Genomic DNA, 18461 nt, shown 5'->3' with positions numbered 1-18461 from the left:
AGTTCAAGCCTCTTCCATGTTGACGTTGACAGATGAACTGTATTTCTTGCTTCCTTATTTATAATGAGTCTTCATGTGCATGGAGAAATATAAGTTAGGTGAATCTTCTGTTTACTATTTTAACTCCTTCACTAATCATTTCTGCTCCTGTCCAGCTTTCCTTCGATGACAGTTGCCATGCCCCATCTGTAGTCCACCTCTCCTTTATCATTACGCACACAACAAAACACTGAACGAGACAGAATAAAATTGACAACAGTTTTGAACTCACCATAAAAAGTTAGTTGAGAACACATATATTTCACTCATTTCATATCATGCAGACTGATGAAATTGATGTACAGAGTTCTTAAACGGAGAAAAGGATTACAGTTTTCCTTCCTAAACCTCGTCTTACATTTAGATACAACTTGGTATCCATACCCTGACAGACACTTACGACACTGAATTTAGTGTTAGGTAATATTATACAAACTTGTAGTGTTCACTGTGCATCGTACTATAGGGGAAGATATCAAATGTAATGTGCGCACCCTTGTGTCGTAAATAAACAGCTAGTTTACAAAAGGATGCATACATTTGTTAGCACGGACGTATTGTCGCCAGAAACAGCGTTATCTCGCTGTGATGGAGGACGACCCTTTGCCGTGACTCGGCTTGTGGATGTGAGCAGTTACCAATCATCAGTCATCAAGGCGATGTCCTTTGCCTGGCGCTGACGGCCGTAGCTGGGTGCAAAGCCATTTCAATTCTAGTCGCAGGCGCCCGCAGTTCATCGGAGCTGAATGCCTGGTTGTCCCTGGCTGTCGTATTGCCTGCAGATGTCGATTTGCTTCCTGGAAAAGAGAAATAATACATTAAAAATTGAGTTGATGAAGTCGTAGGAGCGTCCCATAACTACGGTTTTAGGGTAGAAATGAAGCATGCTATAACTGTCTGCGAATCTTGAGAACTCTGTTAGGCCTGTTGCTGAGGTGCAGATTTAGTAGCAACGAGGCCGTGGCTTAAAAAAGAAATGGCTCTGAGCACTATGGGACTAAAGTTCTGAGGTCATCAGTCCCCTAGAACTTAGAACTACTTAAACCTAACCAACCTAAGGACATCACACACATCCATGCCTGAGGCAGGATTCGAACCTGCGACCGTAGCGGTCGCGCGGTTCCAGACTGTAGCGCCTAGAACCGCTCGGCCACTCCGTCCCACGCCGTGGTTCAAACATGTGACAGAAACGGTCTGTATGCAACACGCAGAGGCAGTTCAAGCAGATGTGCGCTGACAGATGCACACAGATGAGACATTTTTGCGGCAGCTTCGTACTTAGCGCTCTTGGACACATGTGTCAGTGGCGTCCAGTATTTTTTAAATAGCGCGACTGGTAATGTAACAATGACAAGAAATGTTGTAACAGTTGTCCTTTAGTGTTACCCAGAAATGCCTGATTAGTGCATACAACTTAATTTCCAGCTTTGCGAAGTGGGATCAAAGGACGCCTTATTATTTGTAAAACTATTGATCAACAAACCACAAACCAAAAAGAATAATTCATAAAACTGTTTTATGTAACGATTAACGACGGTGCTTTCCATGCAGTTTAAGAAATACTTTAAACTCTATGTAACTATTTGTTGTGATTCAGAAAAAAAAACCAGTCAAGAAATTTCTAAAATATGATTGAGTTTAGATATTTCTCTGATAGTTAAGAAAAAGATTTGGTTTACCAGGTCAGCTAAACTGTTAGGTGGGGGAGGAACGTACATACAGTCTTTAATGAAACTCCAGAGAAAGAACAACAGCGGTGTCAAGTCTAGGGAGCGAGGTGGCCATGCGATTGGCCCTTCACGACCAATCCACCGTACTGGAAGGCAGTTAACGAGGAAACCTCGAACTTCCGTGAGGAAATGAGATGGCACCTGCTTGGAGGTTCTGTAGAGTATTCGGGGAGAAATTTACGCCGAACAATTTTTGCAAATTTCGTTTCAGAAACCAAAACACACAGCGAGCACGCTAGGCACCAGTGAAAATAGCTATTTTAACAGTACACTACGCTGGCGCTTCTGGAGGCAGAATAAGGTACTGATGCACTATGCCAATCAAACTTAAGGTTGTTTGCTACAAAATGACGCATATACCGATTCTGTAAGTTACCTCAATAAATTTCTATATCATTCTAAAGTTGTAAAGTCCTTTTTGAATCACCCTCTATTTTTGGTACACGTTGGAACACTTCTTATGTATTTTCAGTGACAAATTAAAAATAGCCGTTTTCTTGCCGAGTGCAATTGTGGAGACGATTATACCACAGTATGCACTATGGAAGACAAGTGTAACGCACAGACGGCCCTGTGTTAACGTTCACAGAAAAAGGTGTGTGGGAATTGTATCACCGTTTGACAAGGGCAACGAGTAGGAAACGGTGCAACAAGATAAGTAGCTGGTCGAGTGAGAAGTAAGGTGCGTTATCTAACCAAGAGTAGGGGGACGTGCTGCTCACATGTAATGCTACAAACGGTAATGAGCGCCAATTATTGCTTGTCACTGTGATAGATAATCGATTACGTCGTATAGAACGTGGACAATGATATAGGTAAGTTTCCTTTCCTTTTTTTTGGGGGGGGGAGGGGAGGGGGGAATCTGTCTCGTGACAGGTTTCATGCGATCCACCTTTTCATATCTGAGTAGCACTTGTACCAGATGTCCTCAGTCGTTTGTTGGATTTATTCCAGACTCCTTCTTTATCCACACTTTGTTAAATAACATGGAAGTTATTCCTTCATGTCTTAACATACATCTCATCGTTCTGTCCCTTCTAGGCGCTACAGTCTGGAACTGAGCGACCGCTACGGTCGCAGGTTCGAATCCTACCTCGGGCATGGATGTGTGTGATGTCCTTAGGTTAGTTAGGTTCAATTAGTTCCAAGTTCTAGGCGACTGATGACCTCAGAAGTTAAGTCACATAGTGCTCAGAGCCATTTGAACCATTTTTGAACCTGTCCCCTCTTCTTGTCAATATTTTTCACATGTTGCTCTCCTCGGAGATTCTGCGAAAAACCTCATTTCTTACATCAGTTCATCAACTTTTCAACTGCTTAGTATAGCTCCACGTCACAAACGCTTCGTTTCCTATCTTTTACGGTTTTTCCACAGTCCATGGTTCACTTCCATACAATGCGGTTCTCCAAACGCACATTTTCTGAAATTTCTTCCACAAATTAAGGCCGATGTTTGCTAGAAGACAGCTTTTGTCTATGAATGGCTTCTTTGTCTGTGCTAGTCTCCTTTTTATGTCCTCCTTGCTTCATCCGTCATGTGTCACTTTGTTTCCGAGGTAGCAGAACTCCTTCACTTCGTCTACTTCGTAATCACGAACTTTGATGTTAAGTTTATCGCTAATTTCATTTCTGCTAGTCCTCATTGATTTCTTCATTCTTCGTTTTATTGTCAATTAACATTCAGTGCCCTCCCCCCCCTCATGTACCATGGATCTTGCCGTTGGTGGGGAGGCTTGCGTACCTCAGTGACGCAGATAGCCGTACCATAGGTGCAACCACAACGGAGGGGTATCTGTTGAGAGGCCAGACAAACGTATGGTTCCTGAAGAGGGGCAGCAGCCTTTTCAGTAGTTGCAGGGGCAACAGTCTGGATGATTGATCTGGCCTCGTAACACTAACCAAAACGGCCTTGCTGTGCTGGTACTACGAACGACTGAAAGCAAGGGGAAACTACAGCCGTAATTTTTCCCGAGGGCATGAGGCTTTACTGCATGGTTAAATGATGATGGCATCCTCTTGGATAAAATATTCCGGAGGTAAAATGGTCCTCCATTCGGATCTCCGGGTGGAGACTTCTCAGGAGGACGTCGTTATCAGGAGAAAGAAAGCTGGGATTTTATAGAACGGAGCGTGGAATGTTAGATCCCTTAATCGGCCAGGTAGGTCAGAAAATTTATAAAGGAAAATGGATAGGTTACAGTTAGATATAGCAGAAATTAGTGAAGTTCGGTGGCAGGAGGAAGAAGACTTCTGGTCAAGTTAATACGGGGTTATAAATACAAAAGTAAAATGGGGGTAATGCAGGAGTATGTTTAATAATGAGTAAAAAAATAGAAGTGCGGGTAAGCTACTTCAAACAGCTTAGTGAACGCATTATTGTGCCCAAGATAGACACGAAGCCCACGCCTACCACAGTAGTACAAGTTTATATGACAACTAGCTCTGCAGATGACGAAAAGAGTGATGAAATGTATGATGAGATAAAAGAAATTATTCAGATAATGAAGGGAGACGAAAATTTAATAGTCATGGGTGACTGGAATTCGATACTAGGAAAAGGAAGAGAGGAAACAGTAGCAGATGAATATGGAATGGGGGTAAGAAATGAAAGAAGAAGCCGCCTGTAAGAATTTTGCACAGAGCATAACTTAATCATAGCTAACACTTGGTTTAAGAATCATGAAAGAAGGTTGTATACGTGGAAGAGGCCTGGAGACACTGGAAGGTTTCAGATAGATAATACAATGGTAAGACAGAGATTTAGGAACGACGTTTTAAATTGTAAGACATTTCCAGGTGCAGATGTGGACTCTGATCACAATCTATTGGTTATGTACTGTAGATTAAAACTGAAGAAACTGTAAAACGATGGGAATTTAAGAAGATGGGAGCTGGATAAAATTAACGATCAAGAGGTTGTAGAGATTTTCAGGGAGAGCATTAGGGAACGATTGACAAGAATAGGGGAAAGAAATACAATAGAAGAAGAATGGGTAGCTTTGAGAGATGAAATGGTGAAGGCAGCAACAAGTAGGTAAAAAGACGAGGGCAAGTACAAATCCTTGGGTAACAGAAGATATATTGAATTCAATTGATGAGAGGAGAAAATATAAAAATGCAGTAAATGAAGCAGGCGAAAAGGAATACAAACGTCTCAAAAATGAGATCGACAGGAAGTGCAAAATGGCTAAGCAGGGATGGCTAGAGGACAAATGTAAGGATGTAGAGGCATATATCACTAGGGGTGAGATAGATACTGCCTACAGGAAAATTAAAGAGACCTTTGGAGAAAAGAGAACCACTTGTATGAATATCAAGAGCTCAGATGGAAACTCAGTTCTAAGCAAAGAAAGGAAAGCAGAAAAGTGGAAGGAGTATATAGAGGGTTTATACAAGGGCAATGCACTTGAGGGCAATATTATGGAAATGGAAGAAGACGTAGATAAAGATGAAATGGGAGATATGATACTGCGTGAAGAATTTGACAGAGCAGTGAAACACCTAAGTCGAAACAATGCCACGGGAGTAGACAACATTCCATTAGAGCTACTGATAGCGTTGGGAGAGCGAGCCATGACAAAACTTTTCCATTTGGTGTGCAAGATGTATGAGACAAGCGAAATACCTTTAGACATGAAGAAGAAGATAGTAATTCCAATCACAAAGAAAGCAGGTGTCGAAGGTGTGAAAACTACCGAACTATCAGTTTAATAAGTCATGGTTGCAAAATACTAACGCGAATTCTTTACAGACGAATGGAAAAACTGGTAGAAGCCGACCTCTGGAAAGCTCAGTTTGGATTACGTAGAAATGTTGGAACATATGAGACAATACTGACCCTACAACTTATCTTAGAAGATAGATTAAGGGAAGGCAAACCTACGTTTGTACCATTTGTAGACTTACAGAAAACTTTTGACAATGTTGACTGGCATAATCTCTTTCAAATTATGAAGGTGGCAGGGGTAAAATACAGGGATCGAAAGGCTATTTACAATTTGTTCAGAAGCCAGCAGGCAGTTATAAGAGTCGTGGGGCATGAAAGGGAAGCAGTGGTTGGGAAGGAAGTGAGACAGGGTTGAAGCCTATTCCAGATGTTATTCAATCTGTACATTGAGCAAGCAGTAAAGGAAACAAAAGAAAAATTTGGAGTAGGGCTGCAATATCAGCAGAAAATTTTATCATTGGTATCCTATCACCTTGAATTTGAATCCCACTCCTGAACGTTTGTTTTATTTACATCATTGCTTCTTCGATGTACAATGAGAGGCAAAAAGATTGACCTGCCCGAATAATTTAGAGTGCAACAACAGAGCAGTGAGCATGCCCAAGTTCAACTCTACAGTAAATGTCGAGATTCACTGCAATTTAACTCATCGTATCATTTCTCTTGAAAGTCATTAGTCGAACACATAGAAACTGTTGAAATATAAAAAATACTCGTCGGTAGAATTACTACAGCGGCAAGAGATTCACATCTGTTTCATTGGCTGAGTGGATAGGATGACCGTTTACGAACGTAAGGAATGAGCGTGCGAGTCTAGCTGGACTAGATTGTAATTTTTTATTTAGACCTACGCATGTAATATTTTAAACCTTAATTCGCTACAAATTGTGCAGTTGTAGACATTTCTAGGTTCCACATTCTTTCAAAAGTTTCTATTTTGTAATACTTTAATCTTTAAACAAACAGCCATCGTAGAAATATTGAACATGGATGTATTTTTGCCACCTGGTGCCTCTACAGTTTTCAGCTAAGAGAAACGTAACAGCTGAATGGCATATTTTTGTAAACCCTTCAGCCTGATTTACACAAGAGAATGGATGTGCCTTCCAGAATGTTTTGTTTCCAGTTTAATACTCGTTCTTCATCTACGGAAGGCCTTCGACCGTTACACTGAAAAGAAGAGGTCCGGTATCTCCTTGGTAGCGTGTCAGTTTACTGTACTGGTAGGCGTTGCGTGTGTCGGATCGAATTTCACCGCAGCCTTTTTTTTATCGCGTCCCAAATGCTTCGTACTTTATTTACGTTTTGCTATTAAATTATATTTTATTTTTTTATTTTTTCGATATTCTCTTCAATATATAACTTACTATGGTTTGTGAATTTGATGTCTAAAAATAACCTTCCTTGGAAGGTAATATTTATCTGACGTCCCATAACAATAAAAATAGTCATCATTGGAGGGTGATATGCATCTGACCTCCCATATAAATAAAAATGATCTTCCTTGTAGGGTGATACTAATTTGACTTCCACAAAAGTACAAATAGTATAGTAATAAGTAGATATGTATTTTGAAATTAATATTGCTGGCCTAAAACTACGTAGGCCTTTTACAGAAAAATGAAAGAAAGTAAAATGAAGAGTAGGCTACGTATAGCTTCAGTATTTTGTCCACTTGCCATTGGCATCAAGAACAGTGTATGGAAGAAGTCCTCATCTATGGCAATTCTCTCCCACGAAGAATAAACTTAATCCCTTAGGCCATTCACAGTTCCCGGAGGACGGTCTGGCCAATTGTCCAGCAGAGACTTCTTAAGGTGAGCCGATACGTGCTCTATGGGACTGAGGCAAGGTCACGAAAGGCACAGTATAGTATTCTCTCTCCTTTGAAACCAGCTCTGGACCATAACGCTAGTGTGTGACGGATGATCATCGTGTTGGTAAGTGAGACGTACTTCGGGGTACCAAATTCTAGCTCCAGGGATGATTACATTTTCGAGAAAATGTTCATAGCATGCCGAAATGTAATCGTAAGACATCGAGCCCGAAAGCTTCACACTTATGCGTCCGCTTGTAGAGCGTGTGGCCAAGAAGTGCGTCTCGTATCGTCTCCCACCTGTCCGTTAAACAAGAACAGAACCTCTGCTCATGGACTCAGTTGTGCACTCTTCGGAGAAAACGACTTTCCTCCAATCGACATCTTTCCATGAACTCGCAATTGCTAGTCTATCCACGGCTTATTCATCAGACTACGGGACCTAATTCCATGGTCCTTTAATCTCCTGAGAACAGTTCTCGGCGAGCCCCTGAAACGTGAGGTTCTCCTTAGTTTCTGGATGAGTGACAAAGGAGCATTCTGGGCCACGCTAACCAATGCCTTTCCGTCTGGAGACTCGTGGTCTTCCAGGTAATGGACGTCTCGCTATCTCAGCTGTTGAAGCATCAGTAACTAATTTACGGCGCAAGATATCCGTGGAAATATTCAACAAGCATAGTGCTAAACTCAAACTGAGTTTTTGACGGATAAGTTACTTTACAATCACAGGATGGTCACAGGCGCAATGACACAATTGCATGTCATGTAAAATCTTACAAAGACAGTGCCTTCCGGTGATGAAATGCCGTTATACGACAACAGGAACCGTGAGTCACGAACATGATTCTGGTCGAAGTGAAGTATGTTAGCGGCAAGAAACAATCAATGCCTTCTCTGCGCGATAGCAATGGAGATACTATCGAAGACAGTGCTGCCGAAGCAGAGTTACTAAACACAGCCTTCCGAAATGCCTTCACAAAAGAAGACGAAGTAAATATTCCAGAATCCGAATCGAGAACAGATGCCAACATGAGTATTGTAAATACCCTTGGGGTAGTGAAGCAACTTAAATCACTTAATAAAAGCGAGTCTTCTGGTCCAGACTGTATTCCAATTAGGTTCCTTTCGGAGTATGCTGACGCATTAGCTCCATACTTAACAACTTATACAACTGTGCACTCGACGAAAGATCCGTACCCAAAGACTGGAAAGTTGCTCAGGTCACACCAATATTCAAGAAAGGAAGTAGGAGTAATTTGGCTCTGAGCATCATGGGACTTAACTTCTGAGGTCATCAGTCCCCTAGAACTTGGAACTACTTACACCTAACTAACCTAAGTACATTACACACATCCATGCCCGAGGCAGGATTCGAACATGCGACCGTAGCGGTCGCGCGGTCCCAGACTGAAGCTCCTAGAACCGCTCGGCCACTCCGGCCGGCTAGTAGGAGTAATATATTAAATTACAGGCCCATATCGTTAACGTCAATATGCAGCAGGATTTTGGAACATATATTGTGTTCGAACATTATGAATTACCTCGAAGAAAACGGTCTATTGACACACAATCAACATGGGTTTAGTCCCCACCATTGTATCTGACTCGTGTTTACATTAAATTCACACTGTTTATAGCCTCTTTTCCTTATATGTGTAAAGCATCTAGACACAAAATGGCGGCCACACCTCTTGCAAGATCACCCGCTGCCAGAATGTGCGTTCCCTGTTGATGTCTCACCTGGTCTTAGCAGAGCCTTGTCCAAGTTGAGAGCGGGCATTTCGAAAGCCAGTGAGAGAATGGCTGCAAGCGGCAGCGTCAGTGCCATGTCACCCAGCGTTTTATGTACCTGCAATACACACACAATTTGCAGATGTTTACACGTAGAGCTCTTAAGAAAAGTTCTTATTTTCTTCTACAATAAAATTTTGCGAGATCTATAAATCTACGAATTAAGCCTTTGATACCACACTTGTAAGTACCCATAAGAGGCATATTATACCGTGGAAAATGAGTGATGAAGTGGAAAAAGTTTTCCTTTTTTCTCTCTTAATCGTGTGAATCGACTTGGCAGTGGCAAAAGGGTAGTATTCCGGTCAATGTGTAACACTGTAACGCCGAGAGGCTGTTTATATTTTTGAGAACTTTTTCTGTGTTGTGTATGCGCAACGAACTATAATCAATAAATGTCTGCAAATGTACATTAAATTGTATATGAATTAAGAATAAGATGTTAGTAGTTTTTTGAAACTATTTAAAGTAAGAACAATAGCCTACAACAATGCTTATGACCCATCATTACTTTAAAAATTAGATGCAACAGTTAAAATCAATCACACAAAATGACCACACCGTTAGTCAGTAGCAGAAGAAAGAAAATTTGGATCTCTGCCTTTCCTCGGTAACATCTTCTATCGACTCACAAAGCTGTTTAAATCACATAACATCAAATTAAGTTTTTACACAAATAACGAAATGTAAAACAAAGTAGTTTGAAAACAGCTACTCATCTTAACATAAACCTGCTACGCATAAACTAATGCTGCTACTGCGTAGAGGAAACAGGAAGATGTTCGGAAACGTGATACAAAAGGTGCATCATCGCACTTTGTTTACGAAGTTTAATTAAATCTTGTTTTGATTCCCAACAGCACGAAATAGACGTTCGATTACAGACGTAGAAAACAGCTTTCATACTCTGCACAGCGTAGACAAGGAGATGAAGGCTGACTTTCTTGAAAAATTAGAGATTTTCACTCGTATCCCTAAATTAACGCACACTGTCTTAAATGAAGAATTAGAATTAGCAAAGATTTTTAAAATAAGTCTCGACGTTGCAAAACGAAGCCCTTATTGTTACACCCCGCACTATGGCGCGCGCGCGCACACACACACACACACACACACACACACACACACACACACACATCACGTCATCCTCCCCCATCAGCGATTACCTGCTAACCACTTTCTTCTTAAGTAACTCTTTCCCACCCTCTCTCGTTATCTCTTTCTTCTTCAACCCTCTCCTCGTCTCTCAACACCTCTCAATAATTGTAATTAATGCCATCATGTAGGACCGTATGATTTTATGACGTCAGTACCTCTAGATAACTCGTCACATTGTAAACTTACCTGTTTCGATATTTTACAATTACAAAACTACCCCCACACTGCTATAAACAAGTACTAAGCGCTGTAGCACATGTTGATGAGGTGCTGGGCAAGTTAAAACCAGTAATGGGAAAACAAAAATTCTACGATTAAGAAAGGTGAATGGTTGTAGTCATTTCTGAAAACATCTATTTGTCACAGTCGCTGCGTTATACATCCATAAGGGATAAAATTTTTATTTCGCTACCCAGAAGGCAAAATCAAAGTGTGTAAATATCAAGTTCAGTATCTGACACTAGGCTTTGCCGTCATTCTTTTGAATAATGAGGAACGGCAACAATATGTTCTCCGTTTGGAGCTTTCAGACAATGATAGCTTGAAGCTTATAAAATTAAAGAGATACCTGCAGACAAATCAGACCATGTAAGTAAACCAACAGAAGTTTTTAATTGTCGTGACCAACAACTAAAAGGAAACGCTAGGTTTCTCAAAAAACGGGTATCAGATCCCAAGAACGCCCTAAGAGTATTCCTATAGGTACACTACTTATCTGCAAAATACAAATCACCACGCTTTATTGGCGAGAAATTACTTCTTTCCGGAGCCATATAAATGCGCGAAGTCATGCGTAGACAAATATTTGGCGACAATTTGAAGTCGAAACTACTCTCAGATGATGCTGTGGGTCGTCGTATCGATGCAGCACCCACTGATTTGAAACACCTAGCACGACTTCACGACAGCCCAAAGTTCGCCATGCTGCAGCCTCATGACACTTCGGAGTCTGCCCCCGTAGCTGAGAGGTCGGCGCTTCTGACTGCCATGCGGTGGGCCAGTGAGCCACGCTTCGGCTCCCGGCCGGGTCGGAGGCTTTCTCCACTCGGCGACTGGGTTTTATGTCGTCCCCATCATCATTCCATCATCATGGACACACAAGTCACCCAGTGTGGCGTCAACCGAAAACACTTGCAACTGGGCGGCCGAATTTCCCCATGTGGGGACTCCGGGGCACCATTGCCAAACGATCATTCTATTTCACTGATATAGGAAATCTTTCCCAGCTTCTGGTATGAAAATGAAATGCACGAGGACTTCATATTTTGTAAATTTATGGCAGGGAGGAGTAAAGGCGAAGATGTTTCCTTCCTTGTGATTTCCTTTTTGATGATGATAATCTATCATGGACAAATTGTGTTGGTTTACGTAGCGGTGGGGCGTCAGCATTTAGTGGAACTAAAGAGGGGATTGTGGGAAAAGCGTGTGCTGTTTCTCTTTCTATAAACTCGCACATCGCATGGTACACAGGGAGGCATTGGCTGAACGATGTGGAAGCACGAGCTTTAACCAATAGGCTATTTTCCATTCTTTGTGAGGAGATGAGTTCCACTCTATTGCACAGAGAGGTACGCCGGGTAAAGTTCTTCGTCGTATTGTGGAGAGGAAGGATGAATGTCGTCTTTTCCTTCTGAACAGCAATCCTACACTCGCGGCTTCATTTCTGAACGAAAAACGGCTTCTACTATTGTGCTACGTGGTCGATGATTATAAGAAACTTCACGATCTTAAACTATCACATGAAGGCCGAAACAGTAATATAATCTTTCTGAGCGAGAAAGTGCTTGTGTTTAAAGAGAAAACTTGGAGTTTGGAAAGCCTAGATGGGAAAGGTAACAATGAGATATTTTCTTGTCTGAATGTTTATCGTGACGAAAAAGTTTGAAGTAGCTAAAATTAGTAAATTGGCATAGTACATCTCGAAGACCTTTGTCAACAATTCGAGCATTAATTTCCGTGACATACAACTTATCAACAGTAGGAGCAGCTAACAGAACTGTCAGAACACTCCGAAATGAATTTAAATCGAAGTCTCTTGAAACTTTTTGGGTTCATACTCGGAAAGAATATCCCAGTTTGGCAAGAATTTCCTTTTTGGATAATCAGTTTGAATATAACAATTTTTAAACTCATATTTAAATGTTGATTATTATCCTGCCTTATCCTGCCGTCATTTGTATGCTGAGATCTTTCAACTATCAAAAAATTCTAAACGAATTAAAAGCAGTGTAGATTGAAACAGTTAAACTTAAACTAACTAATTAAATTGCGAATTAATTTGTGAAAAAATATGTAGTGGAAGAGACATATTTACTCAGTTCCAATAATTGCACACGCAGTTGTGACTATTTATGAGCTATTTGAGTTTGTTAACTTCCACCACCTTTGAATAATGTAAATGCACGATAATTCAAAAAAATGTTCAACTCTGATGTCATCGAAAGACCCTCTCTGCTATTGTTATTGTTGGAACTGACACTTGCAGTATTTAAACAAAAGTGAATAGATATCATAGGCCGTTTTTGTGCAAAATGCGAGAAGTGCTTAGGAAGGAAAGAAAAATAGAAGGCGGCGGGGGCCGAGGGAGAATGGGGGGGGGGGGGGGTGGGAGGAGGAGGTGGTCGGCAAAATAGTTTATGCTTTAGAAAGCGGGGTAGGCGGGTGGGGGGCGGGCGACGGAGAAGGTTTGAGATCCCCTGGTCTAGAGAGCTGCAACAATACTGGGGCGTCGCGTTACAGGACTGGTTGAAGCAGACCTGCAAAGCACTCATGCCAAGGCTTCTACAACTGTCAGGGACCTTCTGTCGCCGGCTCTACTGTAGCCCACTGCGCCGGCGGGAGTGGCCGAGCGGTTCTAGGCGCTACAGTCTGGAGCCGCGCGACCGCTACGGTCGCAGGTTCGAATCCTGCCTCGCGCATCGATGTATGTGATGTCCTTAGGTTAGTTAGGTTTAAGTAGTTCTAAGTTCTAGGGGACTGCTGACCTCAGAAGTTAAGTCCCATAGCGCTCAGAGCCATTTGAACCATTTTTTGTAGCCCACTGCAGCTGTTAGGCCAGTTCTTTTGCTAGCTTCACTGTAGTGACATCGGTCCTGTCTGTGTCGAAGGTGGGCACAACACTAATCTTCCGTTCTTCTTTCCCAGTGATTTATATGTAAACTGTACATCGAACTCTAAGCATGCCGTCAAAGACAACATAACGGCCGGGAAGAGACACTAAAATGGAAAAGAAAACAAAAATTCCTATTCTTTGTCCTATGACCCTATTCATTTAATGCTCCAGATTTCTAGAGAAGAACACGACGCACTGTTTCAAGAGTAGTGCAAAAACCGGTGATAATTCTGGTGTACGATTTCAAAAATTACGTGAGATACAAGGGTTGGATCTTTAATAGTCGCAACTACTTATTTACAGCTCGTACAAAATAGATATGTGTTTCAAAGTTTTACTGGCCTTCAAAGTAGTCACCAGCATTGTGCATTTTCATCTGAGTTTTCAGAGCCGATTTGATAAGGAATACCACTCAATCAATGATATGAAGATTACAGCACTGCATTGATACCAATGGTCATCACTTCGAACACCTTTTATAAATGGACGTTCATGCCACCTTTGTGACCTTTGTTGACCTTAAAAGACCTTACTGTTACACATCATTGGATTTGTCTCGATAATCGCTATCAGAAAAAAATTACCAAACTTTAGCACCCCATTTTAAAAAACACAAAGTTGACCTTCATATCTCTGAAGCGACCCCACTAAGCAACAAAAAACCAGCGTCATATTGTGGCCCCAATTGTCCCATGCAACTTTTGTCCCACAAAGTTTTCAGCTCCTATAATACTTCCGGAGTTATTCTTGGTGGCAATAGTTAGTGCCTCGCCCTGCAGAACTGAAGATATAATAAAGTTATGTTGTTAAATTGTTCACAGTTTTTTCACTGGTTCCTCTCACCTTCGACATCACCACACGCGCCTACCCCCTACAAAGGTGCCATACATTTCTTTAAGGAAAACAAACTTTCTCTTCCAGTTACTGGGAAGCCTCTCTTTGAAACGGCAATGATAATCGTCATGTGCTGTCTCGAGTAACATAGGCATGTATAAATTACGTCAGAAGAAAATATTTCTCTGAATCTAATCTCTTACAAGGCGGTTATAATTAAGCTTTCGCTGCTTCAGGTGGTCCCCATGAAAGACGCGTGATCGTAGGACTATGGAACTTCGAGGAAACGTTTGTAAGGATGCAGAAGAGAAATGACGAATAAACCAATGAGAGAAACGTATCTTCATTTCCATATCATAGGGTAACACTGGTTGTTTGCGTACCATGTCTATGTTCCAAGTTGCAAACGTTGCTCAATATCACGACCATCTGCATCGAAGACAGTCCGGAACCGCTCTGGAGATACCATTTCACAATTGTTCGTGGCACTTTTCGAACGGCGGACCATGGAATGTTCAGCTCTCGTGACACAACTCGTGAACTGCTTGAAGACTGCACAATGCGACCAGGATTCTCGACCACGGCAATAGTAATTTCTTCAATAGTTTGTAGTGCGGTTTGCGGTCGGTGTCTACCAGAAGAATTCCAAATCGCTAGCTAATTCTAACTTCCGAATTGTGTTCTTCAGCCCCTGTGCCGAAAGAAGTATTCCTTCAATGCGTCGATAATCGCGAAGAGCAATAGCACTGTTGCTGTTGTGTCGATAAAAAGACTAGATACACTGTTTGCACAGAGTGTAGATTTACAAATAAGCAATTGACGTAAGAACATACAAATTCGCTTACAGAAAAACACAAAAAAATTGTGCAGACCATACAGTCTACGCGAGCGAAGCAGCGGCGCTAAGCTAGACTTGTATAATTACCTAACTGCGGCTTGTTACACTTACGAGATAGTAGCGACCGTAGGTAATTGGCGTCCTTGTCTCGCCCTGGTCGTAGAAAAGGATGATGTACTGCACGAGGTACGCACTGTAGCAGAGTTTGGCGAGTGGCTGGAAGCCATTCCACGACAGGAAGGTTTTCACTGGACCTGGAAACAAGTGGCACAAAGTGGTGAAACAGTTGCTTGAAAGTGGAGAACAGTAGACTCATCTCCTCGTCTGTGAAGTGATATGAAACATCAAAGACTTCAAGTGCCCTGTGGAGAGGATAGTCCAGGACTTCAGTGAGTGACCACAATTCATTCTTGGCGACTCGCAATTAAGACTGTTGGAATATCACTATACTGCACCCATACAAGCTCAGCTTAAAGTTTGGACGGTAAGGAAGATTAATGTTTAATATCGTGAAATGGTTGGATACTGACAATACAACGAATATTCTTTGTTCGTAGTCTCATACTCTAACGATCTCGTCGTCCGTGGGGCGTTAAATCTTCCTTTGTTCATAGTCAAAATACAAGCACATGGCCTGTAGCTTAAACGTTAGTGAACAATAATTACCAGGCACAGTGCTAACTTCTTCCAGTTATCACTGATCTACGCATAGAAGGTGTTTATTATACCCGGAGGAACTGTAGTACTGAGATAAAAAGTTAACTCGTATCAAATCCAGGTAAAATCCCAAGTTTTCAGTGATTGCTTCCATAAATGTTATTACTGGTTAAGTCTGACTGTCATGAAAAGACGAGGCTCTAACTTTTATATCCGGAGCACGGCATTTGATTGCCTAGCTCGAAGTTGTTGTTTTCACGGCTTCCAAAATCACAGTGTCCCAATAATTAAAGTTCGAGTTGGAATCCTCGTCTGTTCGAACATAATTTTGCGTTTATTCATCAGACAGCGCTCTGTCGCCACTGACTTTTAAGAATTTTGTACTTAAGGTGAAGACGATATTCCACACAGCGACAGTTGTTGCATCGCAGAATGGGAACCGCGCTACGTGTTGGTTCTCCTGTGTTGGTTGAACGGCATTGTACCTTGGTTTCCTCGACAGAGCGTACCTAATGTCACGGACTGAAAACCTTTTTCTTCTGAACGGCGTTATCAGATGGATAATATAAGAGCCGAGTTTGTCCTTGTCCGAAATAGGAGACACTACTCAGTTTGCACATGTATCGACACTCCACAGCGGGCACAAACGTAAGCTATGCACGTAGAGGTCGCCACTGCAGCATCCGCCATCTCCGCGATGTTATCATGATTTAATCTAGCCATTCAGATGCCGTTATGTGGCCATAAAAGTTGGAACCTCATCAATTTCACGACGGGCAGACTTGTCCTTTGACGACGATGATTGAGGCAGTCATCGAAAGCTTGAGATTTTTTCCGAAATTGGCTAGACAATTTAACCGAAAACTTTTTATCCAAAGAATTATTTGAGAAAATTTTTCTAACCTGTAATACTGAAGACTGTATTTCACTCATTGTTAGTCATCACTGAGAAGTCTTGAGACAATCTGTGTTCATAACAAACACAACACACTCTTGTAACATTGCTCTCGGCACTCATAACTGGTTCAAATGGCTCTGAGCACTATGGGACTTAACATCTGTGGTCATCAGTCCCCTAGAACTTTGAACTACTTAAACCTAACTAACCTAAGGACATCACACACATCCATCCCCGAGGCAGGATACGAACCTGCGACCGTAGCAGTCGCGCGGTTCCGGACTGCGCGCCTAGAACCGCACGGCCACCGCGGCCGGCACTCATAACTCACCACTCGTGTTGTAATTGACCACTTTCACAGAACCAGCCCCATTACGTAAGAATCGGAGAAAAAATCGGCTCTGACGTTTCTAAGAAACTATCCTGATCTCTAAGTGATCCTGGGCAAACCACAAGAACCACAGTTCAAGACTTCCAGCCGTTTTTTGTCACTTCGACTCGTATACTGCAGACTCACTTCGTCTGCCGCAATATCAAACCAATGTTGCAGCGTATGAACCGTATATGCTTTGGAATATGTGTGTTTTCGTTATTTTGCAGATTATGCATACGAGGGTTATTCGGAAATTAAGGTCCGATCAGTTGCGAAATGGAAACCATAGTGAAAATCAAAAATGTTTTATTTGCAACAGTTAGCTGCACCTTCCACCCATTGCTCTACCTAGTCACCGCTCCGATTTACGTCATCTGTTCGTAGTGTTGTACTAACTATCCGGTTCACTCGTCATAGAAGGCAGTCGCCTGCGCTTTCCGCCAATGCTCTGACGCTGGTCTTCAGCTCGTTATCTGTCTTAAAATGTTGTCTTCGTAGCAAGCGGTTCATGCGAGCAGAGATGAAAACCAGAGGGAACCAATTCCGGGATGTATGGTGGATGATCAAACACTTCCAATCGGAAACACTGCTGGACCGTCCTCATTATTCCTGTTGCGTGCGGCCGAGAATTGTCATGAAGACGGAAATGCATGACAATTACGTTATATGGAGTTGCATGAAATCAGTAAGCAGCCATAATTCTACATCTACAACTACATACATACTCCGCTAGCCACCAACAGGTGTGTGGCGGAGGGCACAATTCGCGCCAAAGTTACATCCTCCCTCCCTCCCCCACTCTGTTCCACTCGCGGATCGCCCAAGGGAAAAACGACAGTCTGAACGCCTCAGTACGAGCTCTAATTTCCCTTATCTTTGAATGGTGATCATTGCGCAATTTGAAAGTTGGTGGTAAAAATATATGCTCTACATCCTCGGTGAAGGCGGAATTTAGGGCTTCGTCTATGTGCAAGTGTGTCCCACTTCAAAATTGCTATGAGATCTGTAGCGCTCTCTCGATGGCTAAATGTACCAATCATGAATCTTTCCGCTCTTCGTTGGATGGTTCAAATGGCTCTGAGTACTATGCGACTCAACTTCCGAGGTCATCAGCCGCCTAGAACTTAGAACTAATTAAACCTAACTAACCTAAGGACATCACACACATCCATGCCCGAGGCAGGATTCGAACCTGCGACCGTAGCGGTCGCTCGATTCCAGACTGTAGCGCCTAGAACCGTACGGACACTCCGGCCGGCGATCTTCTTTGGACTTTCTCAATCTCTTGAATCACACCCAACTGGTAAGGGTCCCATACAGACGAACAGTACTCTAAGACTGGACTAACTAACGAATTGTAAGCAATTTCCTTTGTTGAAGGACTGCATCGCTTCGCGATTCTACCAATAAACCACCGAGCGAGGTGGCGCAGCGGTTAGACACTGGACTCGCATTCGGGAGGACGACGGTTCAATCCCGCGTCCGGCC

General features: G+C 42.3%; 1 protein-coding gene across 1 annotated transcript in view; it reads right to left on the bottom strand.

Moving 5' to 3' along the window:
* Nucleotides 1–280: 280 nt before the first annotated feature.
* LOC124805091 (nose resistant to fluoxetine protein 6-like) overlaps nt 281–18461 on the bottom strand; it is a 279871-nt gene continuing 261690 nt past the window's right edge. The window contains exons 10-12 of the mRNA XM_047265529.1: nt 15157–15299; nt 9053–9161; nt 281–836 (exon numbers count right to left, since the gene is read on the bottom strand). Coding sequence (XP_047121485.1) covers nt 691–836; nt 9053–9161; nt 15157–15299 — 398 coding nt within the window. The 3' untranslated portion in view covers nt 281–690. The remainder of the gene's footprint in view (nt 837–9052; nt 9162–15156; nt 15300–18461) is intronic.

Source organism: Schistocerca piceifrons, chromosome 7 (genome assembly GCF_021461385.2).
Source record: "Schistocerca piceifrons isolate TAMUIC-IGC-003096 chromosome 7, iqSchPice1.1, whole genome shotgun sequence".
Classification (NCBI taxonomy): domain Eukaryota; kingdom Metazoa; phylum Arthropoda; class Insecta; order Orthoptera; family Acrididae; genus Schistocerca; species Schistocerca piceifrons.
The sequence above is the reverse complement of the archived record's forward strand: the minus strand, read 5'-3'. Positions and strand labels throughout refer to the sequence as shown.